The sequence below is a fragment of the Oryzias latipes genome, chromosome 2 (assembly GCF_002234675.1).
Source record: "Oryzias latipes chromosome 2, ASM223467v1".
Classification (NCBI taxonomy): Eukaryota; Metazoa; Chordata; class Actinopteri; order Beloniformes; family Adrianichthyidae; genus Oryzias; species Oryzias latipes.
Window position 1 is genome coordinate 8,166,932 of NC_019860.2, and position 27,836 is coordinate 8,194,767.

Below are 27,836 nucleotides of genomic sequence, written 5' to 3' on the forward strand. Positions count from 1 at the left end.
AAGGTCATTTTAAATCTACTGCGTTTTTTATGTATTTTTTACTTTTTTGAGTCATTGTTCAATAGAAATAGCTAAACAGTAAAAAAATAATCTATCAGTCTGTCATCAGGGCGGGTTCCATCTGAATGAATTTACCAAATTCCTGGACCTCCAGCTGCATCACTGCTCCTGAACACACTTTTCTGTCTGATTGCAGGTTGATAGACAGTTTGTCAGAGATTAACTGTAAAGCTCTGGGCTCAGCTCTGAAGAAAAACCCATCTAATCTGACAGAACTGGACCTGAGCGACAACAACTTGCAGGATTCAGGATTTCTTCATCTGTGTGGTTTTCTGGAGAGTCCAGAGTGCAGACTGCAGACTCTGAGGTCAGACTCCATGTTTCAGTTGTGTTCAGATCAATATGATGAGTACAGATGACTGACTGATGACATGACCACAGAACGACAATTTTACAATAATGGGATTTGTTTGTTCTTGTTGTTTTGGAATGTACTTTGTTGAAAATTGTTTCATAATCTTGCTGAATTGCCATAGTACTTTTGTTGCTATGCAGGTGATAAGGACGGCGGAATATACAGTTTTTTTGTTATTCTAAAATTGATGGGTTGATAGATAAAGTAGAGTAAATGAGAGTAGAAATTATGAGGTCATGACGAGAAGACACTTGAAGGAGTTCAGCAAAGATGAAACGTTCCGAAAAACGTTAAGAAGTCAAAGAAAATCCTAGGTGTGAACGAATGGAAAGTAAGTCCAGAAAAACGTGTTTCTGATTTTGAAAGTTGTTCAGGACTTTAAGGATGTGAGCATGCTAGTCAGATCAATCAATCAATCAATCAAGCAAGCAAGCAAACAAGCAAGCAAGCAAGCAAATGTAATTTATAAAGCACTTTTCATATAAGGCTGGTGGGAGGTTGGCGCCAGTGTTCGGCAGCAGAGCCGCCATCAGTGTGTGTGTGTGTGTGACTGGGTGAATGGGACTGTGACTGTAAAGCGCTTTGGGCCTTTGAAAGAAGGTAGAAAGTGCTATATAAGTATATGCCATTTACCATTTACCATTAAAAAAGTATAACACAATGTGCTTTACATTAAAACAAAACAATAAAAAAAGCAAGAATGAAAATTAAAATACGATTTTTTTAAAATAGGGCCCCCCTCCTACACAAAATCCCCCACTTCTTTCACACCTCCCACCCCCCTAACTGATGGGTAAAGACAATGAGAAATGGGCTGAGCACATGGATGATGTTGGAAACGCTAATAATTGGAACCTCCCTCTCTGTGAACAGCCACATAACCAGCCAAATACAGCATCACAGGCAGGGGCCGCTCCACCGCAGCTAAGCAGTGATGCCGCAGCTGGACAGCAGCCGACCCAGAGGGAGAGGTTCCAGCTGAGGAAGCACTGGAAATAAATATGAGAATGAAAAAGTAAACATATTGATAAATTCTTTTGTTTGTAGCAAGAAAAAACATTCTGAAGTTCTGGATTTCCAATGACATTCCGACCATAGAGGACTGGTACACAGAGGTTTTGAAGATTCTTCCTCTGGAAAGACTAACGCATAGCCTTCATGACAACATTGAGGAGTTCAAAACGTCTGGCAACCAGTTCTGGATAAGACTAATCTTTCTTTGGATTGAACTCTGGTGAAATGTGAAAAACCTGTACTAGACTTTTGCCGCTGGTGATGAAAGTTTTTTTTATTTCTTATTTTTAACCTGCTGCCTGTTTATGTTAGATTGTGATGTTAAAAAGAAAATATGGGTTTATAAACATCTTGATATTCTATTTTTTATGATTGACTAAGTTTTCACTACCCAAATAAAAAGAAAAAAAATGGTAATTTGGACACAGATCTGTAGTTATTAAAAACTGAAGGGTCCAAATAGATTTTCTTGAGTAACGGTTTCACCACTGCAGTCTGAAAGGCAGCAGGAAAAATACCCGTCTGTAGAGAGGAGTTCATGATCTTAAAAATCTCACTCCCAATATACCCGTAAAAGGATTTGAAAAGTGATGTAGGGATGGGACCTAAAAAAACAGGTCGTTGAATTAACTTGGGAGAAAACTCGACCAAGTGTTGCAGCTTCAACCAGGTCAAAAATGTCCAGTGCTTCCTCAGGTAAAATCAAGCCATCATTTCCAATTAAAAGGGTTTTCTGTTCATTTATGATGTTAGATCTGACATCTCTCTCCTGAAGTGGTCTGCAAAGTCCTCACACAATGAGGCGGAGGCTGGCATTGTGTTTTGACTCACTTTTGGGTTGATAAAAGATTCAGTTGTGGTGAAGAGGACTCTGGGGTTATTTTTATTTACAGAGATGTTTGCAAAGTAGGAATTTCTAGTCTGTTATACTGTTTGACTATGTAGGTTTAGTTGGTTTTGCTATAGTTGATAGTTTATTTCAAGTTTGCGTTTTCTCCAAAGACTTTCAGCAGATCTACAATGTCTCTTCAATTGTTTAATTTCCTCAGTTCTCCAAGGGGGTGTGGGTTTGATTCTCATCCTTTTAGATTTAGTGGAGCAACTGAGTCGAGACTGGATTTTAATTTACTGTTAAAACGTTCAACAAGTAGATCACAGGGGGCCGGCAAGACAGGTGGAGAGTTGGAGCGAACAGATGTAATAAACTTTTCGACCACCTCAGGAGTCAAGTAGTGTTTCATCACCGTTCTCAAAGAGGTCTCCTGTTTTATAAAACCAGTGATGTTAAAAAGCACACAGTAATGGTCAGATACAGCCAGATCCACAACAGCGGACACACTGGTAGGTAAACCATGACTGATGACAAGGTCAAGAATGTGCCCCCTGTTATGAGTCGGCTGCATGACATGTTGTTTAAAATCAAGAGAGGAGAGCAAGTCCAAGAACTGAGATGTGCAATATTCCAAATTCCTGTCTATATGCAGGTTAAAATCCCCAGTTATTAAAATCATGTTAAAGGAAGTGTGGAGAGATGCTAGAAACTCAGAAAACTCCTCAATAAAAACAGAGCTTGGTTTGGGTTGTCTGTAGACTGTGATGCATAGAATTGGAGGGCTGTTAAAAACAAAGGCGTGATGTTCAAAGCTGTGGTACTCATCTAAGAAAATCTGCTTTACTGCAATGGAGTTGGACATTATAGATGCAGTTCCCCCACCCTTTTTGCCCTCCCTGGTTGAAAAAACAGAATTAAATTGGGTGGAGAGATCTCTGTGAGAACAGAAGATGCATCCGTGCTCAGCCATGTTTCGGTTAAAAATAGATCATTATAATCATGGATAAAATCATTTATAATAAATGTTTTGTTGGACAAAGATCGAACAATAAAAAGTGCCGGGCTGCAACCAGTTTGCATCTGGACTTCATGACGTGCTCTCAGAGTGAGCTTAGGAAAAGACCAAACATGAACATCCAAACTCCAGACAACAGGCCACAACATGTTAACTTTGATTATTCTAGATTCAATTCATGCCAGCTTACTTTACTTTACTTCGAACAACAGAAGTTCAAGAAAGCAGAGAGCTGGGAAAGCAAAATCCAGATTTTCCCAAAAAACATTTTCCTAAAACAAAAAAATTAAAATTAATAGATAAAACAACAATCGATCTATCGACAAACCCTGAGGCTGGTATGACCACACACCAGGCTGGATGTGACTCAGTAGCCTTGTATTTGACACAAATGTCCTAAAGGATTTCTGGGATCAGAAAAAGGAACTTTGGGAGCAGCAGAACCAGCTGAAACCCTTAGACCAGTGTTTTTCAACCTTTTCTGAGGCACGGCACACTTTAACCTTAAAAAATATCCCGCGGCACACCAGCATCCGAAAAAAAAAAAAAAAAAAAGGGGGAACTCATAGTCTGTATTGATCTACAGCCCCTCCATAATCTCACATGCATTTTTGAGATATTAATTGCAGAAAAAGCTGGAAACTGCAGCCGTTTTTTTTTCTAAAAGATGCAATAAAAGTTAAGTTAGAAGATTTAAAAACAGTTTGATGTGTGTTCGTTGGTTTCAAGACATTTAACAACAGATCTCCTTGTGCACTGTCACTTTCACAACCCAATGCATCATGGGAGATGTAGTGCATAAATCGGCAGGAGATCGCTTTTCGGGGCTTCATTGTTTTGTTCATTTGTTCCACTGTCTGATACCGGATTCTGTGGAAAGCTACACCGCTAAAGACGAGCTTTAGTTGGTATTTTTGTTAGAACTGAGCGACTTTACGAGCTAAATCGGGACAAGGAAGTGAAGACTTTAACCACTTCTGATTGGTCAAACTGATGACATGTGATTAAGCCCCCCAAGAATGATTGGTGGAGACAGTTAAAGGGACGGGACTTTTCCAAAATACAGCCGAAGGTGCAGCTGAATCGCGGTACCGTCATTCTTATCAAAATGTCTTTAATAAAATAAAATAAACCCCAAAAAAAAGTATTTTACGATCTTTTATATTCCTAACTCCTCAGTGTTTTATCAGGGCTTGTTTGTATGAACAGAGAGCTGACATCCTGGAGATAGAAAATGTTTTTAAATCAGTTAATGAGGGCAATTTCCCTCGGCACACTTGACCCTCTCCCACGGCACACTAGTGTGCTGCAGCACACTAGCTGAAAACACTGCCTTAGACTACCAGCAGAACCAGCTGAAACCCTTAGACTAACAGCAGAACCAGATGAAACCCCTTAGACTACCAGCAGAACCAGATGAAACCCTTAGATACTAGCAGAACCAGCTGAAACCCTTAGATACTAGCAGAACCAGATGAAACCCCTTAGACTACCAGCAGAACCAGATGAAACCCTTAGACTAACAGCAGAATGAGCTGAAACCCTTAGACTACCAGCAGAATCAGATGAAACCCTTAGACTAACAGCAGAACCAGATGAAACCCTTAGATACTAACAGAACCAGCTGAAACCCTTAGACTACCAGCAGAACCAGCTAAAATCCTTAGACTAACAGCAGAATCAGATGAAACCCTTAGACCAGGGGTCGGCAACCTTTTTTACTCAAAGAGCCATTTGGGACCACCCCTAATAAAAAAGAAAGCACCGGGAGCCACAACCCGTTTTGACATCATTATATATATTATGCATGTATATATTATATCAAGGGTGCACATTACATCGATTGCGATCTACCGGTCGATCTTCTATGACATGAGTGTAGATTGCGGGCCAGAAAAGATTAAAAAAAAAAGAAAGTACTTCTTTAAAATCCACCAGCCAATCAAAATCCTCACTGAGAAGTACGGGACTTGATTGACATGTAGATTGGCCAATCGGACATCGTCTGAAGCATAAGTCGCTGCAAATGCACATTATGTTCTTTAAAAGATGATACCGCGGCCGCGGTCTGATCGCTGCATGGAGCGATGTGTTCATCAATGCATGGTAGACACTGAGAATGTGGAGAGATCAGGTTTATTATTTTGAAGAGTTCTACTTGGTAATCATGTTTCCATGTTTGAGTTCATAAAATCCTCCCAGAGAAAGTCTCTGCTTTAACTCCCGCAGGGAAAGCTGCGTCTCAATCTGACGCCCGTGTTTGCATCTCTCTGACAGAGTTTGAAGCTAAAGCCCCTCCCGCCTCTCTACCTGCTTTTCCTCTCTACCTGTTCCCTGTTCACATCCTCTGCAGCTGAGATTTGTTTCCCCCGCGCTCCTCCTCGGTGTATTCTACAAAGAGAGCGCAAAATACGGTATTCGGGGCGCTCCAGCGCAGCACAAGGATGAAAGAGCGGGACACAGGTTGTAGCGGGGATAGAGCGGGTTAAGAAAATGAATGGAAGAAGGCGCTCCGCTGAAGAAATATTCAATATTGTACACATTTTATTATTAGTCTGAACTATCTTTTATTTATAATAATCTTTTATTTTATCAGTCCAGTACGAAAAAGAACATCAACAAAAGCTGTTTTGGGCGGTTTTTGGCTGGGTCTGGCGGTTTTCAGATGACTTTTCGGCTGGAAACCTGTGACTCTATCTGGCAACGCTGGCGCGAACTCTCAGTCTGTCATCAGTCTCTGCCCCGCGGCACGTCAAGTTCCCCGCAGAAGATCGGAGTGTTTATTGAAGCCGCCCCGCGTGCCTCTCCCTGCTATCAGCTCTGCAGGTATCGCCCGATAAATACGAGCTCATTACGAAGCTGTTTTTTACGTGGCTCGCGCTTCGTGCGGAGCCAGCAGCGCCTTTGAAATGCCATGAAAAATGAACAAACTAAAATAAAATTTAATTATTATAAAATACTCATTATTTTCCAAAGTCACAGGGAGCCACAAGAGATGGATGAAAGAGCCACATGTGGCTCCGGAGCCATGGGTTGCCGACCCCTGCCTTAGACTAACAGCAGAACCAGATGAAACCCTTAGATACTAACAGAACCGGCTGAAACCATTAGACTAACAGCAGAACGAGCTGAAACCCTCAGACTACCAGCAGAACCAGCTGAAACCCCTTAGATACTAGCAGAACCAGCTGAAACCCTTAGACTACCAGCAGAATGAGCTGAAACCCTTAGACTACCAGCAGAACCAGATGAAACCCTTAGACTACCAGCAGAATGAGCTGAAACCCTTAGACTACCAGCAGAACCAGATGAAACCCTTAGACTACCAGCAGAATGAGCTGAAACCCTTAGACTACCAGCAGAACCAGATGAAACCCTTAGACTAACAGCAAAACCAGATGAAACCCTTAGACTACCAGCAGAATGAGCTGAAACCCTTAGACTACCAGCAGAACCACCAGCAGCCCCTCTGCAGGGCCACATGCAGACATTTTGGGCCCTGTGGATCCTTATGCTTTTCAAGGCCCCTCCACAGTTTAGAGATGTCAGGAAATGCTTTCAAAGGAGAACTAAAGACTTTTTAGCTGTTTTTCTGCACAACCTGACTTTTACAGTCAGGACGAAGAGAGGAAGGAAAGCATTTTCAAGTGGAAACATTGATGCACTTCCAGCCAGAATGATCTGTGGACTTTGATTCTTCAGACCTTGTTGCGTCTGTGACCTCAGATATTGAGCGTCTGAACTAGTTTAGCAGCAGTCCTGGTCATGAGTTCTTCAGGACCAAATTGGTAATCTCAGTTCTTTTTAAATGGTGACTCATTGTGTATTTTATCTTTAAAACAGAAGACGATTTTCTGTGCTAAAGTGTCTTATCAGGGTTCTGTCTAATTTAGCTTTACTATTAGAAAATTCTTCACTATCTTTTTTCCAAGTTTTCATGAATCAACACTTTCTTGAATCTATATCTCCTGTAAAATATCTGCAGGGGGTTTAAACTTTCTTTGTTCACTTGATTTTGTGCTTGATTGATTTAAAGAATTGATCAAGATTTTTCTATTGAACTGATTTTTTTTTACCAATAATTCAAAGTAATCTTCACTTTGCAATGTGGTGATGTCATTTGAAAATGCATTTTACAATTAAGGATTCAGGATGAAGAAATACAATTCAATCTTAATTGTTTTTTAAATCAATGTTAAATCAATTGAATATTTAACTGTCATGTTTTTTGGTTGCCTAATTCAAATGAAAATTCCTTTCAGTCAGTTTAATCTGCATTTCTGCCATGCTTTTAAAAAAATGTAATTCAGTAATTAAGCATTAAAAACCGTTATAATGTCATCTGTCAGTCTTTTATCAGGACGGGTCCCACTTGACTACATTTACCAAATACCTGGACCTCCAGCTGTCTTCACTGCTCCTGAACACACTTTTCTGTCTGATTTCAGGTTGTGGAGCTGCAGTTTGTCAGAGATCAGCTGTGAAGCTCTGGTCTCAGCTCTGAAGAAAAACCCGTCCAATCTGACAAAACTGGACCTGAGCGAGAACAGGAACCTGCAGGATTCAGGATTTCTTCATCTGTGTGGTTTTCTGGAGAGTCCAGACTGCAGACTGCAGACTCTGAGGTCAGACTCCATGTTTCAGTTGTGTTCAGATCAATATGATGACAAAGTTGTGTTGACCCACAGTGAGCAGAAATGTCCAGATTCTCATCTGCAGCAGCATCTTCCTGCAGCTGCTTGTTCTCTTCAAAGATCTGCAGAAGAACTTCTTCTTTTCTTCCTGCAGCTGCTTGTTTCAAAGCTGTCTGCTGACATTTGTGCTCCACAAAGTTCTGCTTGCAGCCATCAGCTCTTCTTTGTGTCTTTGCTCCAACAGACTCCTTTAAAGCGCGTGCAGAAGAAGCAGCCCTGCACGCTCACATGCACTCTGAGTCCTGCTGTGTTTCAGCAGATGCAGCTGAGAGTCCAGCGGCTGATGTTTGTGAGCAGACAGTGACAGAGTCATGCTGCAGCTGGATGCTGCTCTGACAGACACATCCTCCACAAACATCCTCACCTTTTCATCCACAAACATCATCACATCATCCATCAAAGCTCCCAGCAGCTTCTGACTCTTCATTCAGAGCTGAAGTCATGGATCAGGGATCAATGTCCAACATTTGCTGCTGACTCTTCCTCATCACTTCCTTCTTCTCTCTGCTTTGATCTTTTGTTGCTGAAAGTCTCTGCTTGAAGGGCTGCAGCAGAGAAGGACTGGAAGATCATCTCCTGAAAACTGGGATGAAGACTTTCCAGCATCATGCTGCTGAAATTCTCCCATGATTCAGTGCTGTTTGGAGAAGAGCTGAGCAGAAAGAGGAAGTGGACTTTTTCTGCTGTTGCTGCAGAAACATCAGTTGGTTTGGATGCAGCCACAGGCTGATGTTTGACTTTCACACATCTGGACTTCTTTCCTGAAGCAGCTGCATGTTGTCCTGAATGTTCCTGAATGTTCTTCTTCTCTGCTTCTGCTGGACTCTTCTGATCTGCTGCTGTTGCTTCACATCTTTGGACTTTTTCTAAACTTTCTGATCTTCTTCTCTGAACTCTTAGAAGAAGTGAAGGATGAAAAACATGAACTTTGTCTTTAAACTCTGCTCTTTGTTCTGGATTCAGGTTGTGGAACTGCGGTTTGTCAAAGATCAGCTGTGCTGCTCTGGTCTCAGCTCTGAAGTCCAACCCGTCTCACCTTACAAAACTGGACCTGACCGATAACAACCTTCAGGATTCAGATCTTCAGCAGCTCCAGGATCTGGTGGAGAGTCTAAACTCCAAACTGCAGACTCTGAGGTCAGTAGAGGGTTGGAGTCAGTCCAGCTGCTTCCAGATGTTTGGTCCTAAAGTTAGTCTGAGAGCAAAGATGCAGAGTTTCCTGTGAAGCTGCAGCTTCTCAGTGAAGCTCTGAGGAGAATGATGACAGGCTTCAGGACAACAGTCAGCCAATCAGAGCAGCAGAAGCTCCAACAGGTGAAGATGACAGGAAGCTGCTGCTCTGAACAGGACTGAAGCTCCTGCTGCTCTTTCTGCTGCTGTGCTGCATCACTGACTGACAGACCAGGATCAGGAGACACTCTTTCATCTCTGTCTTTTTCATTTGTCTTTGTAGCTGGGAGGAATAAAGAGTCTGATGCTCCTTCTGGAGGAGCAGAGAGGAGCAGCAGCAGCAGCTGGTCTGCAGAGATGTTGTGACTGGACGGTGTTGCCTGGAGGGGGAGAGCAGAGTGATGGAGGAATCAGAGGAAGTGGAGATGAGTGTCAGAGCTGCAGCATGAACTGATCTGAGATCAGCTCCACTGTCTCAGCATCAAGTGGACAGTTATTGTGCTGCAGCTCCCCCGGTGGACTGATGGAGAACTGCACTTCCTCTTTTGTTTCTAACTTGTTAGGAAGTTTTCTTCTTCTTTTCTCTATGAATACACTCCTTCATCCAGGTAGAATCCATCATAGTAGTAGGTTTAAAGGTTGTCATCTGAACTTGGTTTTCTACTTCCCTTGTCTCTCATATTGGAAACTTTTCTTAACTTTTTCCATACACTCTTACCATAGTTACTAATGTCATCTTCCCTATCTGCTGACGTCTGTGTGTGTCCATAGAGATGTTTTTATGTACATTATAGTGGCATTTTCGCCTGCTTGTTCTGATCATTAGATTATTACAATTTTTGGTCAGTAGCCTTTAGACTCACGATCTTCAATGTTATTTCAGACAGACAACTCATGCAGTAAAATATTTATTTTCACATTCTTTTCATTTGGCATAAGGCTCCGTACAATTCTATGAGACAAGATTTCCATAAAACCTTTGGGTAATAACTATCCCCAACACCAAATGTCATCAACGTAAAAAAGCATGTAAATGTATAAGCAGTGTGAAATAAGATGAAATGTGTTTCAGAGGCATTCCATATTCAGACTTACAAGTATGACTGCTATGTGTGACTCGGCACCTTTGACCGTTGGGCCACCCCTGTTCCAGTACAGCGCCACGAAGGGAACACACTATCTAGATAGAAAAGAAAAGAGCCAAAAATATTGAACATGGAGCAAAACGCTGTAGGGAACTATATTTTGAACCACCATAAACCAACCTGTAAGACGACACTAGCTTAACACCCATTTCGATGCTTCCACTGACATACTATAACATGCTTAACAACCATTAATTCGAAGCTTCCTGTGAAGAAACTGGATTCTCTAGAAAGGACCGTATTAAAATTTAGTTCGTAACCCCGTCAGTTTCTTACACACAGAAATAATGAATAATGACTCAGAGACAATACTTAGCTTTTGTGGAGGTTTTACTTCGCACAAACACGAAGGGGACAGACAGGTGAACATGGTGCATTCAAAGTTCGAACCAACGAGCTCAGGGATGGGCTTTGGTATAAAAACCCTGCATTTGCATATTCAGAAGATCGTCCGATGGACCTCGTGTGAAAATCACGCCCACAGGTTACTGCTGGAAAGGCGCTTCAAGGCTAAAGTGAAGATAACTCTGAGGCCTGCTCAGCAGATCACACATGCACAGAAAAAAGGGAGGATGAGAATAAACTGTGAAAACAATAGTTTGGCTGTGCTGTCTTCAAATGTAATATAATTTTGAGATGACAATACATGCTCAGTGAATTAAGTTTAAACCATTAGTGTAATAAAAGTTAAAGGCAGTTTCTAACTATTCTTCACATACCCCCCTGTTTGTCATATCAAAATTATACATGTATAGTAAGCAGAACTCCTGTCATCATCAACCATATACCATTTCACGAAGATTTTCAGTATAGGCAGCATATCGGCTCTGCATCGAAAACAAAAGTATAGAGGTACAGGTAAATACACAAGAAAACATAAAATCAACGTGAATAAATGAGCATATCAGAGGTGGTAGGTGATACATGAGTGTTGATGCGAAAACCTCCAGGGCTAAACTTATACCATCTGTGTGAAACATTCAGTGAGCAGTCAGGGAGGGCAAAACTCATCAACGGCTCTGTGCCCCTCGGCAGCCATCACTAAGGATACGCATGCATCACCAGTCCAGACCTCGGCACAATTTCGTTAATTAAAGTTACATAGAACAAGAAACAAATTAAGAAATGAAGAAAAATAAAAAAAATCAAATCAAACAAAAGAAAAACAATAAAATAAATCTGTAAAGACCAGTTTCAACCACGAGCAGATGCGAATTAGGTTAATTGTTGGCATAGTGCTGATCATTCATTTGACACATGGAATCAAACACATAACGAAAAGAAAAAAAGAAAAACAACACAGAGAGGACCGGAGTGACTAGTTTTATCAGTACACTCCACCAGAAGTAAACCAATAAAGTGGGGACCCAGACCAGTAGGCGTCAGTCATCTGAGAAGAAATTTGGGATTTAAGGGACTTGACCTCACTGATGATGTGAGTGAGATCTCCAGAGGAAGAGGGAATAAAAGTACAAGATGAAACCACGAGCAACAGCTGGACCCATGTTAGCTGGTTCGAAGCTCACTGTAGCTGGAAGAGAGGAGCGCTAGAGGAAACACTCCAGGGAGCGCCCCTCGCCAGGAGTAGTGCAGCGGCTCTGTAGTTGGACTTCAACCAGGGATGTGTCTCGTAGGCTCTCAGCAATTTACAGTGGCTTACGTGAATCCAGGAGGGTCAGTCAGCAAGTCGGACTGCAGTTGGCATGGTGAGGAGAACCTTGAAGGGCCTCGCGCGCCGAACCACACTTGTCCCGTCTGACCCTCTTCAAATAACGAGGTTCATTGCTTGAAGTGGGTACGCCACACAGAAAGTCTGTCCTCACTTTACTTGTTAGGGCTTTATGTTAACTGTGTCTTTGTGTGTGCGTGCATCAACGTTGGGGGAAGAATAGAGAAACGGCTGCAGTCCGCTGCGCGAGCACGCTGAGCAGAGCACCGCTTGCAGGCTCCGCTTGCAGGCAAGGTGCTGCGCGTGCACGAGTCATCTTGCGCAGACGGGACAAGTGTGGTTCGGCGCGCGAGGCCGTCATTGTAGCTGCCTTCCTTCCGCGGAGGAATGGCAGTTTAGGGATGGAAGTGTAGGCACAAGTGTAGGGAAATAAGTCCTCCAGGGAAGGAGAAGAAGTGTAGGGACGTCAGTGTAGGCCGGAAGTGTAGGCATAAGTGTAGGTGCAGCCGCGGCGAGTGAAGCCGAAGAAATAGAGCCTTGGGATGGCTGAGTATGACTTTTGAGACGAAACGTAGCTCCGGGGAAAATATGTGTGTGTAACGCTTTTTGTGTCTCTTTGTCTGTGTCTAAGTTTGCCCTTTTTCGACAGCCCCTGTGGTGTGTGCTCGCTTTGATTAATTCCTCGTTCTAAAACAAAATAGTGACTCAGTTGACAAATAATTAGGTTTCTTTTCTGATTCTCCAAGCTTTTTCTGCTGATTAGATTCAGTGCTGGAGAATCCATAAAACGGGTTACTTGGGTGGGAACTCTGGTTTGTGATTGAAATTGAGAAGCTGGTTCTCAGGACAGCCACATCCACAAAGACTATCTTTGTAGAAGCCTGGTGTGGTCGCTGAATTCCTGAGAGCGTTTGTGGCTGATCGTCGATCATACACCTCGAAAAGATGGGGGGGACTCATTCACAAAATCTCACTAAAAAGAAAGACAGCACATTGCTCAGGTTCAGAAAGCTTTTCATAAAGTTTGGAAGTATGTGGAAAGTCAGGATCAGACATTAATCAAGTATTTGGATAAATGGGTTAAAGATTATGGATTTCATAGAAAGTTAAGCAGATCAGAGTGCAGGACAGAGCAAAAGGAGGGGGAACAGCTTCACAGATCAGAGTGCGCGTGCCCGAGCCTGCAGACAGGCTGATGAGGACTCGCAGAAAGGAGGGGTGATTTCTCCATTGTAAGCAGATGTAACGACTTTCTATGCTCTCAGAATAAAAATAGGACGTGTTTTAGTGTGTATTTTAGTTTGTATTTTAGTGTTTAGGACATGGACTAGGGTAGATGTTCAGAAAAAGCTATAGAAAGTATCATTTCTTACAAAGCAGTAGTGGATCATTTTGTGCAGGACACACCTCCCTCTTGAATAAACATGATCAGACTCAGATGGCTGATGCCGCCTTTCCTTTTTTTAGTTCACTTTCCCCTACTCATAAAAAGTTTGATTGCAGCCTTCTGACCCCACTGATCATATCCCTGCATTTCTGCTTGTAAATCAGGATTGACCCCTTAAAAGCATTCCTGAGGATCTCTGGTTCACACACTCGCCTTACATTTTTTTTTCTTTTTACGCGCTTAATAACATCCATTCATTCTAAGCTTCCATCTAAGTATTAACAACGATCTTAACAGTCATAATTTCGATGCTTCGCTTAAGAAACCTCAAGGTCCGTTCCATAATATAATGCAACTTAAAAACCTCCTAAATTTGAGGCTTCCACCTGGCAAATACATTTTCCAAACAACCATTATCCAGGAATTTACATTCCATTCTGCTGCTAACATTTTGGTTCATTCAAGTCAGAAATATCATTAGAACACAGAGGAGGTCCACCGCCCCATCACTTTCAGTGCAGAAATAGGTACGTCGAGGGTAGTCGTTGTTGCAGCACCAGAACAAGGAGAGCAGGGGGAACGATATCATCCACCGGAAACAGAAGTACTGACCAGGGAGTAGGGGGTCTCAGGCTCAGGAAGCGATGCATAGATAAAAGACAAAAGAAGTATTATCACTTCTTTTTTATTATATTACCAGCGTACAAAGGCAGAACCACAGTCATCCTGGACACAGAACAATATGAAAAGTAAATTAATGAGATGCTTCAACACAGGAACACCTATGAGGTACTGAAAAGAGACCCCACAGAAGCAAAGAAGAACCTACAACCACCTCATACCAACAGCCAGCATCATCCACCGGATCTATGGCACTCCAGAAAATACACAAACCTGGAGCACCACTGAGGCCCATAATAGACAGCATGGGATCAGTAACATACAACCTCTCCAAATTCATTGCCGATATTTTTAAACCCCTCTTAGGAAACACAGACTACCACTGTGAAAATGCAAAACAGCTGGCAGAAGAATTCAAAAACACAAAGATGGAAGCAAATGAAATATTTATTTCACGTGACGTAATATCATTCACCAGGGGCCTCATTTATAAAACTTTGCGTAGGATTTGCGTCAGAAGTGGCGTACGGATGAAACATAGGACGTGCGTACGCACAGAAATATTCGGATTTATAAAACCGTGCGCACGCACATCCTACGCATCTTTCCCTTAATAAATCACAACCAATTCTAAATGCAGCGCAGCTTTTGCGGCTGTATGACACGCCCATAGTTGCCCATAAATAGTCCGTGAAACGCCCAAAAATGAATATTCATTGATTGCGAAACCATGGCACACACCGAGAGGAAATCAAAAAAACCTAACTTCACTCAATGTGAAGTAGAAGTTATCGTTGGCGAGGTGGAAAAGAGGAGAAAATGTTGTTTGGAGGGCACAGTGTGGGCATTACTAATGCCTAAAAGCCACGTGAGTGGCAGACGGTGGCAGACGCCTTAAATGCTGTATCCTCACAACCTCGGACCGTGGCCGAAATAAAAAAGAAATGGTCGGTCATCAAAGTCGAGGCAAAAAAAACTCTGGCGCTGCATCGCCAGAGTGTTTTTGCCACGGGATGGGGGGGGCGACACCGGAGCTGACCCCTCTTGATGAGAGACTAGCGGCAAGAATTGGGGAATCCCTTAGTCGAGTGGTGACTGAGGCGCAGGGGGACACGACGCGCCAGATGCACCGGGTGACACACCCCCAAAAGCCCACAGAGGTCCAACAGGAAGGCTCGACGAAGTCAGAACCGGCTCATACGCCACTCGTCCTCGTTTGCCAGCAAGTTTTGTTGCTGTCTAAAGATGCGTTCACTCCGAATTCTTCCATTTACCACATCTTCTAAGAGCGCAAGATCAGCCATTGTGCGTCATTACGCATTGTGATGGGGCATTTTATTTCCCTCCATTTAATTACATCTGACAAGCTACAGATGTCGGTAATAATCGACGTGGAAATGGGAAATCATTCAGCACAAATGTAATTTCTTGTTGCTTTCTGAATGGTCGAGACATACGCCATACATTGTTTTATCAAAAATAAAACAAACTAAAGGCACATGCATGAATACCATAATTCTGTAGCTTATGAAGAAATGTTTTAATATGAAAACAACTTTCCCTAGTGGACAATTAATGCATCTCTCTCCATCTATCCATCTGTCTGTCTGCACCTATTTCTGCTCCGCCAGACAGACACATTAACGAGAATATCAGTTTTGTACATTATTTCGTTCTGTTAAATATATTATTTATGAGGATGAATTGCACAACATGCCAATATTGCAGAACATATTTCACTTTTGTTTTTGCAAATAAGTGTTCATTTGAATTTCTGTTGTAATTTTCGTTTGATTTTTTTTTTTGTTTCACTGCTGATCGATCAAACGGGTGTTTGTGTAGGCTGTTAATTGTAAGACTTGCTTTGTGAAGTCTTCATGTTATTTCTGAGAGGCAGTATTGTCATTTTCACTTTCACGTGTTTCTTCCATCTGCCGACGGTGTCGCCGTTTCTCATTTCACCCGTTTTTGTGCGTGCGCCTGGGTCAGAGCTTGCCTGAAGGACCGCACATTTTCCCGTTAAGTTTGCTTTTTATAAATCTCAACTATTGCGTAGAGAGTGGCGTACGCCTACTTTTGTGCGTACGCAACGTTTATAAATGAGGCCCCAGGACTCCAGTAGAAGCCACACTACAAATAGTGCGGGAACAGTTAACAGCAGACAAATCGCTAAGGAAACGCACAAATCTCACAGTTAACGACATTACACAACTTATCCGTTTAATTACTACATCCACCTATTTCCAATTCCGCAACTCAATTTACAGACAAAAGGAAGGCTTTCCCATACCCCAACCCACTATCAGCCACAATGTGCAGCTTTTCATAGAGGACCTGGAAAAGAAAGCAATAGCATCCGCATCGGAGGACTGCCGTCCAACCCTATGGAAACGCTACGTCGAAGACGTTCTGGAAAAGTTCAAAACAGGACATACGCAGGAGATCACAGAACACCTAAACACCAAGGACGATGACAAATCAAATTCACACATGAAGAGGAAAAAGACAACTCCATCAACTTTCTGGACATAAACATCACGCACACCGAAAGCAGGGACATAAAAATAATATTATACAGGAAACCAACTCAAACAGACCAATATTTATTATGGACCTCAGAACATCCTTCAACTCACAAAATATCCATCGTAAGAACCTCATTTGATCGTGCAGAACTGGTAACGGACGGGGAGGACAAAACGGAGGAGAAGAAACATACAAAATCCACTAACCAGGTGTTAGTATTCTCAATGGGCCATAAAAAAGGGACAAATACAGGTGGAGCAGAGGAAATACAAGGAAGTAGAAAAATCTGACGAAGAAATCAGAAAACATAGGAATGTTTACATTGCCATACATCAAAGGAATAACAGAACGCATCCTAAGGGCCATGAAAAAACATCAGATCAGCCCCCCAGTTAAACCGTATAAAAAACTCAGGCAACTACTGGTTCACCCAAAAGACAAGATCGAACAAAATAAGAAATGCAATCTCATTTATGAAATCCCATGTCACACCTGCAATAAAACGTACATCGGTGAAACAGGACGCACCTTCGTCACAAGAAAAACAGAACATCAAAAAAAAAATGCGAAAAGGAAACAAAAGACTAACAAGAGCAAGACGACAACAGGCAGTACAAGAAAATATGAAATCAGCCATAACGGACCACTGTTACGGCTCGTAACCGAAGAACCCAAACGCAGGAAGAACTCGAAAACCAAATGTTGAGTAGTCAAAGATTTACTCGAAAAACTCGAGGAAACAAACATTAGTGACACTGAACAAACAGGACACTGTGACACAGAAACCACAGGGGCAGGAACCTAAATAAACAAACACAAATTACAAACAGACAACAGCTGAGATCCAGGTAATTGCACAGGAGGAGGGGGAAGGGGTAGGCTGCAGCCCAGCTGTAACCATGACAACCCACACAAACAAGGAAACCACATCATGGACTGGAAAAAAGGCCAAAGTCCTCCGCACTGAAGACAACAGACACCGCAGATGGATCATGGAGGCGGTGGAGATAAGAAAGCGAGCCCATACTTCCATGAACAGGGATGAGGGGGCCTGCCTGCTCTCTCACACCTGGAGCAACATCCTCCAGCAAAAAATGGACATCAAGGGGCGGGTTCACTTCTCAAAGTTTGACAGGTGACTCCTCCTCAGTCACAACCATCTGTTTTTAAAGACGTCACACACTACCACCTGATGACGACCCTGAAGAAGGCAGAAGGTATTCCACCGAAACATGTCGGTGCGTTTTATAAATTGTATTTAAAAAACAAACCAGTGTCTGATAAAAAATAATTTAAGTACGCAAAAGAAGTATTAGTCTTGGCAATGAATATATAAATATCTTATTTCTCAGAACAAGTCTGAGAAAGTGAAATCAAGTGAGTTTAAGGAGAAGGTTCTATTCATGTATTCATCGCACCATGGAAACCACCAGAAGCCCAGATTCCAACAGAGAACCGACAGTGTAATATGGAACCTGCACATAATATAACACCCAAAATTTTTATTTGCACCAATGGTAAGAGAGAAGTCATCTTTTTCATTTCTGGAGGGACACACTTTCAGAAGACCATCGAGGAGCAGGCGAATGGAAGGGTATCCAAGGACCAATGAGATTACGTAGATGAGGAAGGTTGACATCTCACATAGATTTGGACTGCAGCTCGGCTGGATTTGATAGTTTGTACTTGATATCAGTGGTCTCAAATAGAGCACACATAACTTAAATATTAATTAGCAAAGGACTTGCTGGATATAGCAAATAAAGAACAATTGAGATCAATAAGATAAGACCTCTAATAATTTAATAAGACCTCTCTTCAGGTCATTGACCAGCTCCTCCCATGTTGTCCTGGGCTTATTCTTCACCTTCCTCAGCATCATCAATACCTCACGAGGTGAGATCTTCCGAGGCGCCCCAGTCCTAGGGACATTGACAGTCATCATTAGCCTCTTCCATTTTCTGACAATTGCTCCAAATGTTGTTCTTTTCTCACCAAGCTGCTTGGCAATTGCCCCGTAGCCACTTCCAGCTTTGTGAAGGTCTACAATTTTGTCTCGTGTCTTTTGACAGCTCTTTGGTTTTGCCCATGTTGGTAGTTAGACTTCTGACTGATTGTGGGGTGCACAGGTGCCTTTATGCAAGCTAACGACCTCCAACAGGTGCCGCTAATTTAGAATCATGAGCAGAGTGGAGTTGGGCTGTTTAAAAGCAGAAAATAAGGCAAATAATTATTTGTCACAGTAATATACCAATAAATTGTTTAAAAAATCGTACAACGTGATTTCTGAATGTTTCTTTAGATTCTGTCTCTCACTTTGGAAATGCACCTATGATGTAAATTTTAGACCCCTCCATGTTTTCTAAGTGGGGAAACTTGCTAAATAACAGTGTGATCAAATACTTACTGACCTGACTGTATGTATATGATACATGCAAGATATAGGTCCTTTAAAAAAGTCACACAATTTTAAATAAAAACTGCATATTTGTAATTAAAAGATCACTGGGAACGATTTTACATCGTTCCCAACATAGTTGGGTAGGATTTTAAAAGTTGTGCAGTGTTTCTGTTCTAAATTTTAGTAAAAAAGCTAAGTAACCTCGTTTCCCAAATTTTGAGTCCAGGTTCTTCGTTGTCTTCTTCTTTTCTTTGGAAGAGGAGGATGAGGAAGAGGAATCAGATTCAGTGATGGAGGATGTATCCGAGTTGTCCTTTATTTTCCTTTTGCGAGATCCTAAGATAAAGCAAATAAACGTTTAACTTATTAGTGTTTTTTTTCTTTTTGAGAAATGCAGGACAAAATCCAAATAAACTAAAGTACATAGTTCATTATTTTCATCTCAAGAGTAATAATTTTTCATTTTCCTTTGGAACTTTTAGGGGCAGTCTGCCCTGCACTTTCAGCTTTTTGTTTGAAGAAATCACACTTTTCCCTCCAAAGCTGGTTCTCTTGTCTTAGAAGCAAATTTTCTTCATTTGCAATTTTTAATTTCTCAGGAACTGTATCCGTGGTCGGAGTAGTTTCCTCTGGTTGTCCCACTAAAAAAATAAAATAAAAAAACAAACAAACAAAATAATAATAATTATTAGACATACAGTTTGTAATTATAAGCTAAATATAGAAAGGAACACTTTGATCATTCTTTAAGACGTCCTGATCCTCAACATTGAATAATGGTAAAATATTGACATAAATATACTTGTTCAAATAAACCTGACATGCATTACAATTTAAATAAATTGCTGTCATATTACTTGTTTGGAAAAAAAACAATTAAATAGTGAGGTTTTGCAGTCAGTTTAGCAAAGGATAATAAAAATAAAAAATAAAGGAAAAAGAAGTTATTTCTGTAAATAATCCAGAAGTAATTTTTTGGCAATACGAGACCACACACACACAAAAAAGAAAATCAAGCAAAAAAAGCAAATTTGTTTAGACACAGAATTACAAAAGTAATGTTTCAATTGTGTGCTATTGCTGTATGTATCTTCTTTATGAATATTATTTGAACCTACAATTTTCATTAGCTTAAAAACATTGCAGTCTAAAAAGTAGAGCAAAAAAGAAATAAAGAAGCAATGTCAACACAGTTTCAAACAGATGACTTAAACAAACAGTTACCTTCACTGTTGGGTGTCTTGTCTCTGTCTCCATAATTGAGATTGTGCACGGCTTGTTAGCATGACGAGTCTTTGGCATTTCTAAAAAATAAAAACAAAAAGAGAGACAGAAAGAAAAGAAAAGTCCATTAATTCATGTAAAATAAGTAAACTTACGAAGAGTTGGTGTAGATATAGACGAGACACTTTGGATTGGGCTTATTTTCCTGTGGCTTCACGGATTCTTCATGGAAGTATTCACGATAGCTGCTCTAAAGTGGTAAAGAGACGGAGGTACGTCATCATTATTTTTAAATAAACGGCTTTCTTTGATTTTCCCTAAAGCACGCTCAAAATGTGCAGCAAACAACAGACTTCATCATTGATGCTACTTGCATATTTGACAGCGGCCCCTCTCATGGTAAGTTACAACAATGTTTTTAATTTAATCACAAACTTCTAAGATAATACATTTTGAAATAACTGCAATTTTAGCATTTCAAAGTAACAGACATGCTCTTCACGTTTCAAACATAGAGACCGGCTAAAAATCACAAAGTTTATTTTATGAGCTTCTAATCAGTTTAAATATGTATAGATCTGTCAGATAAATGCATCTAGACATTAAAGAAAAACACAATTAGAAACACAACAAGAATCAAGTTTCTCATGCATAAGGGAGAAGAAGCAAGTGCGTCAGAAAACGTCCACCACGCTTTTCTTCTCCAAAAGACTTCCTCTCCCCGTGCTGCTTTTATTAAGACTTCAAGTAGGAGGTTACAATTTCCAGACAAAGAGAAAAGTTCATTAGGGGGCGTCGTATAATGTCCCATTTGATGGATACTAAGTTTACACAGGATTATTTATCTGCTTAGGTCAGTGAGTCGTAAACCCCCTCTTTCTAGCTGAGATGAACAAACACACAACTGTTTTATAAAAAGGTAAAAAGGTCAATCTGAGTTAACATTTAAACAAATACATTTAAACAATGATAATAAAAAAATTCCAGGGCTTTAAAAAAAAAAAATTAGTCACCAGTAATGCCGGCATCATTGAAGTGTTGCAAAGGTTGTGAAAAGAAACATTTTCATATTAAGGTAAAGGACATATGTCACTGTAGGTGTATATTTTTGACAGACCTCTTTAGAAACATAGATATACTCAGGGCTCTATATTTAAAACACTGGCTTACCTGACAAATAAAAAAAGATTCAAATTGTTGTGCGCGCCTCAAGGCTCTCCAGAAATGCACTTTTTCACCTTGGGAGTACTGGAGTGTTGCTGCATTTGAGTGCGCTGGGAATTTGCAGTTCTGCTCGCCCCGACCCAAGAACACACACCCGGGGTTAATTCAGTATTAAAAGTAAATATTTAGCCTTGTTGCTAAACATCTGGTTTAGTCTGGTTGAGACGTGGTGAGTTTCAGCTTCATGCAGGCGTTGAGACTTTAAACGTGATCGTAGGTTGGTTTGAATGTTCTGTAGATGTGAGAAAGACTGCTCACATGCAGACGTGGAGCCAAACACACACTCACACTGCAGTGAGTGACGGGTTGTGTGATTTAAGTTATGACAATGTGCCCACTACCCCCCCCCCCCTTCTTCCTCACACATCCCGTCCCTGCAACTGCGTGCTCCTTCTCAGAGATGGGAGCGCACAGCTGCAGGCCTGGCAATTCACAGGTTTCAGGCTGTTACAAACTCTGTGAAATAATAGATAATAGTAAACTGATAATGCTGGCGCAGATTTTTTTTCTGGAAGCACCGATAGATACTACTGCGCGCCCCTCTGGCATCGCATCGTGGCCGAGAAGGACTGGTCTAATGAAAAAAAGATTTTATAATTAAAGATTTGTCTGTGAGCCACATGTGACCATCAAATGAGCCATATATGGCTCGCGAGCCATAGGTTCCCGACCCCTGCTCTAAAGATTGTTGTCACTGCCGTCTTGTTTCTATTTAAATTTGCCACACGTTACTTGTTGAGCACTGGGAAGATGATCCACATGCCAATGGGAAGAAAACTAAGTTTGTATGTACACTGCATAGGAATTTTTTGAAAGAAAAATTGAAATTCCTGATAAAAGAGTTATTACATTTTTTTGTCCATAAGAGGGCATCCTTCAATTGATAATGTGGCTAACTGGGGTTTTATCGTTACATGTGTCATTGTGTTCCTTGTTAGAAATACAAATTCTCAAGGAAGAGAATTACGTACTTTTAAGAATTCTGAAAAAGAAAGATTGAAGTTATGTCTTAAACAAAATTGCTCATAATCTAATAAATTGCCCTCCGTATCCATCAGATCAGTCACCGACCAGACACTTCTGCCAAACCATTCAGCACAAAACAAGGACTGGTTTCTGTGGAGGATGTATCTGTTTTTCCAAATAATATTTGAGTGTGGTGAGACATTATGCACATACAATATTTTCCAGTCTAGCAGAATTTGTTTGTGGAACTCTGATAATGCTAATGGGAGTTTATTAATGTCAAAATCACTAATAAGCACCAACTTTAACCCGCCTAATTTGTTAAATGAATAATTTGGGACACAAAACCAAAAGGATTGGTTGTGTTTGATCCACGATTTCCACCAGTTTATTTTCAGGGTTCCGTTAAGGCAGTCATAATCAATAACTTTGAGACCCCCATCCTTAAATTCTTTATTCCGGGAGGATCTATTCAGAGGCCTGAGGGGGGGAAGTCATTGTATTTGGGCGATTTAAACCACCTGTAATTTTAATGGCGGGCGCCTCTTGGGTTTGTGAATGTGTTGGAAAAATAAAGATCTTTACTAATTTACCCTGACCTCTGAGAACTTCCTACACTCCCTCTGCTCAAAGGCCAGCTGGTGACAGTCATATCAAGAGCACATGAACTCAGTAAAACCATAAAAAAACAAAACGGCCAAAGAAAATCTGAAAATGGAAGCTAAACAGTCTTTGCCAAAGAAGACTTGCCTTTCTGAGGATGAAGACACATGGTTAAAATAATATAAATGATAAATTGATGCTATCAAGACCAAAATGGCTAAAAAATGGAGAGCAACATTTCAGCTACCTTTTTTGAATTGGAAAAACGTAATTATAAAAGAAGTACAATTGCAATTGATAGTGCTGTTTGTACTGACCCCACAGAAACATGTAAAAATTCTATGAAAAACTGTAGAAAACTACACTTATTGATGAAGACTGTCGATTTTTTTTGTAGAAATCTTTCATGTCATGGGAAAAATTTTTTTTATGTTTTCTGCCCCCTCACATGGAACAATCTACAAAAAAGATGGAAATTGGAGGAGAAAGTCACTTTTAACTGTACCTGTTTTACATAAGCTCTCATTTTTTATTTATGTTTTTAATGTAATTTATTGTTTCCCCCCCAAGCCAGGACTCCCTCGAAAAAGAGATTCTTAATCTCAATGGGACAATTCCTGGGTAAATAAAGGTTAAATAAAATAAATGATCCCTCCCTCCTCCTGTCCCCACCTGTGAGGAGCTAACAGGTGATCAACATACCAGTAATCACTCTCACTTAAGCAGATTCCCCCCCCCCAGCGGGGGGCATGGGGCATGTTTATTGTGCAAGTGACTGTAAATTTCTGTAAATTGAAAAATGTAAAATAAAGTTTGTTGGGAAAAAAAAATCAACATTTGTTCTTTTCATACTCTGTTAAACTCGCTGCTGGATGGAGTGAGCATCCATCTGACAGAAATGTAACCCAGAAGGTCCGGTGATTTTTCAAAATAAAATACTTTTCAACATAAGAGGCAGCACAGACGTATAAGACAACTTACTAAAACCCGGCAAATTGACACGCAACTCGCCAAAAGCCAATTTTCTCTGCAATGTCAAAATCAAAGCGACCATATTTGGTGTTGTGTTTTGTTGGGTTTAGCAGCATCTGGCAACACTGCTGGTAGACGCGCTTCTTTTTAAAAAAAAACTTTATTAACAATTGAGGTATCATACATTAAATCTTTCTCTTTCGGCTTTTCCCCATCAGGGGTCGCCACAGCGAACAAGTTGCATGGTAAACTTGGCAATGTTTTACACCGGATGCCCTTCCTGACGCAACCTTCTCAAAGCAACCGTGCTTGGAACCGGCACAGAAGTAGAGAAGGGAACAGGGAGCAGCCCAGGTTTGAACCCTGGTTTCACGGACGGAAGGTGCCGCAAACCAGCAGGAGCTAAACCGGCTCCATACATTATCATACATTAAATAACGAACAATAACCATGTAATCAACATTACCTCGAAGATCAATCACCATTGCCAAACATAACATATTAACATAGAAAATAAAGAATAGAGGAAAAAAACAATGAACATAACACACAAAAAATAAAGACAAATAACTAAAACAAAACTAAAAGAAAAGAACATAAAACCAATCTAAATAGTGTAATACTAGTTAGGGGTACTCGTGAAGTTTGTATTTCGGAACAAAACTAAGCAATTTCAAGCCATTCTTCTTTTTCATATAATGAAGTGATTAAAAGTAAAAACAGAGCTCTTTATGAAATGTTATAAAAAGTGGCTTGGTCTTCAAATATTTATTTTTGTGAATATAAAACTTTCCTTGCAATATCAGGATATTAAGAAACAATATTTTCTGGTCTATTAAATGATACCACGCCGAATAAAACATTTTTTGCGTGTAAATTAACTGGCAATCCAATTTTGGAAGAATACCAAACACAGACATCTTCCCAGAATGTTTTTATAATTCCACAGTTAAAGAATAAATGATCCACAGTCTCAATGTCCCTTAAACAAAAACTGCAGTCTTTCTCTTCAAACCCAAAACGAAGCCTCAAAAATTCCTTGAATGGGTAAACATCACTAATTATTTGAAAATGAATGTCTTTTACTTTTCAAAATACAAAATTTTAAGTAATTCAACCTTAATTCAAATACCTCTTCTTTAGAGAAGTGTTTAGAAATGCTTTTTTTCTGATGAGATGTTTGGAAGAGTTCTTTAACAATCTATCTGCATATGAAGCTGTTTGGTAATTCTATGTTTGTAACCGGCTGTTCATCCAATAAGAGTGAAGGAAGTTTGAATTGAATTTTGTTTAACAGTAGATTTTGTCATAAATGTATCAAAGACCAAGGAAGAGCTTTGATCACAGCATCATATTGTTTCCGATCAAAATATTGAAATTTAGAACTATAATGTTCAAAACGACAAAATATTTTTAGAATGATCCAGTTGATGCAGAAAAGACCATATCCTTTAGTCAGCCAGTTATTGTAAAAGAAGGATTTGTTTCTTTGTAACACATAACGGCAGTTTTCAAAGAGGCGTGGTGTGCGGACTAAAGTTGTGCTTATAAATTAGTTTCCAGTGCAATAGAACTTGCTGATGAAAGGCAGAAAGTTTGATTGGCAGTTTTTTTAGATCATAGTCACATTTAAACAGAAAGTTAATTCCACCTACATCCCTTAATATTTTAAAGGGGAATTGATACCAGAAACCTTTTTCGTTCTTTAAGGATCTCTCGTCCCATCCAAACATTCAACATCAATAGCTTTAAGTCCTCCCTCCTCATAATCTGTTAATATCACACTTTTTCTAATATGAGTTTTGTATTTCCAAATGAACTTAAAATTAATTTGATTTATATCTTTAATTGCAGATTTAGGGAAGAATCTTGACAGAGATTCTATCTTTACTAGAAAGTTTTCCAAAAGTTTAGATCCTCCAATGATTTGGAGTCTTTGGTTAGGTGAATACTCAGATATTTTACTTGGGATTTAACAGGAATGTTTTAATTGTTGTTAAAGTTGAATCTTTAATTGGCAATAATTCACATTTATTTAGATTGAGTTTCAGACCAAAAACTCTGGAGAAAACATTTATTAATTGTAAAACCACAGAAATCTGACCGCTGTCCTTCATAAAAATAGCTGTATCATCAGCGTACTGAGTGATTGCTATTTGCTGGCCTAAAGCATTAAGTTTCTCAAATTTTAAATTTTTTATCCAAATGGATAACATTTCAGCTGCTATGATAACGAGTAATGGAGAGATGGGACAGCCTTGTTTAACTCCTTTGTTAATGGAGAATCTCGGCGAAGTCCCATGTGGCAATGAAATGACTATTCGTTTCTCTATAAAGTGTTTTGGTGAGATTGATAAAGTTGGGTCCAAAGCCAAAAAAATCTAAAGTTTGAAACATTAATTGATGTTCTAGACTGTCAAAGGCTTTAAAAATATCAAGGAACAAAATGAAGCCTTCGTCTTCAATCAGATAATTGTAATCCAACAGATCCAATATAAGGCGGATGTTATTATGAATGGATCGGCCTTTCAGAAATCCAGACTGAGTGTCAGAAATAATCTGGGACATCCCAGTTTTCATTCTATTGGCAAATATGTGAGTTAAGATTTTATAGTTATTATTAAGCCGGGTAATTGGTCTCAGATTATCAATCAGTCGAGGATGTTTGCCAGTATGAGAGTTCTGATGCCTTGCTTCATAGTTGTTGGTAGAGTGTGTTTGTTAGTTATTTCCATCAGTGTCAGATAAAGCAGATCTTTTACATGTTCCCAAAAGTGTCTATAAAAAGTAACAGTCAGCCCATTTTATAGCTTCTTCTAATTCTGACTTGGTGATCTCTGCCTCACAAAGCTCTCTGCAGCCATCATCTATTTTAGGGACCCAATGTTTGATTTGTTTTAAAAAAGGCTTTGGCATCATGGAGGGAGTATGAGGATGAGTATAACTCACTGTAGAACTAAAAAAAATCTTTTGTAATTGCTGTAGGATCTGTGCACTCTACATCTTTTATTAACAAAGTTTTTACATTGTTTCGCTCTTGCCTTCTTTTTTCCAGTCTACAAAAATATGCAGAACTTTTTTCACCTGTCTCAATCCATCTTGCTCTTGATCTGATATATGCACCTTTTGCCTCATTTATGTACATTTTATCCAATGAGGATTGCAAGATGATCATTTTCTGTTTATGATTTTCATCTGAGTCCAAATTGTGACATATTGAGTTTATTTCTTTGATAATTTCTTCTTCCTTGAGTTTTTACTGCTTACTCATCTCCTTACCTCTAGATATGGAAATTTGTCTCACTTTATATTTTAAAAAAAAAACTCCCATCTATCTCTATAAGATGTGAAGTGAGCCTCCCTATTAATTGTATTAAAAAAGTTTTGACAGTATGTTTGCAGACGCGCTTCTTTGCTTGGCTTCTCTGTGATACACCGACACAGTGACTTTTCCTGAAGCGACAAGCGCACCGACCCATCACTACCAGTCATTCTTCTGGAGCGATCAACCTGCCCTCCTTGTACACCTGACGCCCTCATTTGGATCAAGGATGAATCGTACCGGATCCTTTACTTTGAGTCCCTGACTCTCTTGTCCAGGGACTCTCTTGTAAACTCTGAGCATTGCCCATCCTGGTATCCTGTTTTCACACCCTGACAAGAACACGTGCAAAGAAAAAAACCCGGAAACATGCACCAACTATAGAAATGAAGGTTTTTTCTTTGATTTCTGATTCATATTCTTGGTCTCAGTCTTTGTGAAGCAGATGAACTGACTCCTGTCAGAACAGAAACATCCTTCAGTTCCTCAGGAGTTAAGAATTTACTTCCATGTAGAATCTTTAGAGGAAAAGAGGATTTAAGCAAATATTTCGAGTTTAATCTAGACACCACAAAGCTGAAACTCAATGTGATTTGCTTTAGGACCCAGCAGCTTGTTGACTGCTGCAGCAGCAGT

General features: G+C 40.2%; 2 protein-coding genes across 10 annotated transcripts in view; one reads left to right on the forward strand and one right to left on the reverse strand.

The window, feature by feature from the left end:
* Positions 1-9,960, forward strand: part of LOC105357660 (NACHT, LRR and PYD domains-containing protein 12) — a 243,950-nt gene extending 233,990 nt beyond the window's left edge. For 6 of the 7 annotated variants that reach the window (XM_023961897.1, XM_023961900.1, XM_023961885.1 and 3 more), the window contains 4 exons: positions 197-367; positions 7,725-7,901; positions 8,934-9,107; positions 9,424-9,960. In XM_023961897.1, the coding sequence (XP_023817665.1) occupies positions 197-367; positions 7,725-7,901; positions 8,934-9,107; positions 9,424-9,436 (535 nt within the window). In that variant the 3' untranslated portion in view covers positions 9,437-9,960. Of the gene's footprint in view, positions 1-196; positions 368-7,724; positions 7,902-8,154; positions 8,315-8,933; positions 9,108-9,423 lie in introns of those variants that run through there. The other variant, XM_023961894.1, reaches the window with a different exon arrangement.
* Positions 1-27,836, reverse strand: part of LOC110013798 (gastrula zinc finger protein XlCGF28.1) — a 989,290-nt gene that overhangs the window by 103,409 nt on the left and 858,045 nt on the right. The window lies entirely within an intron of this gene.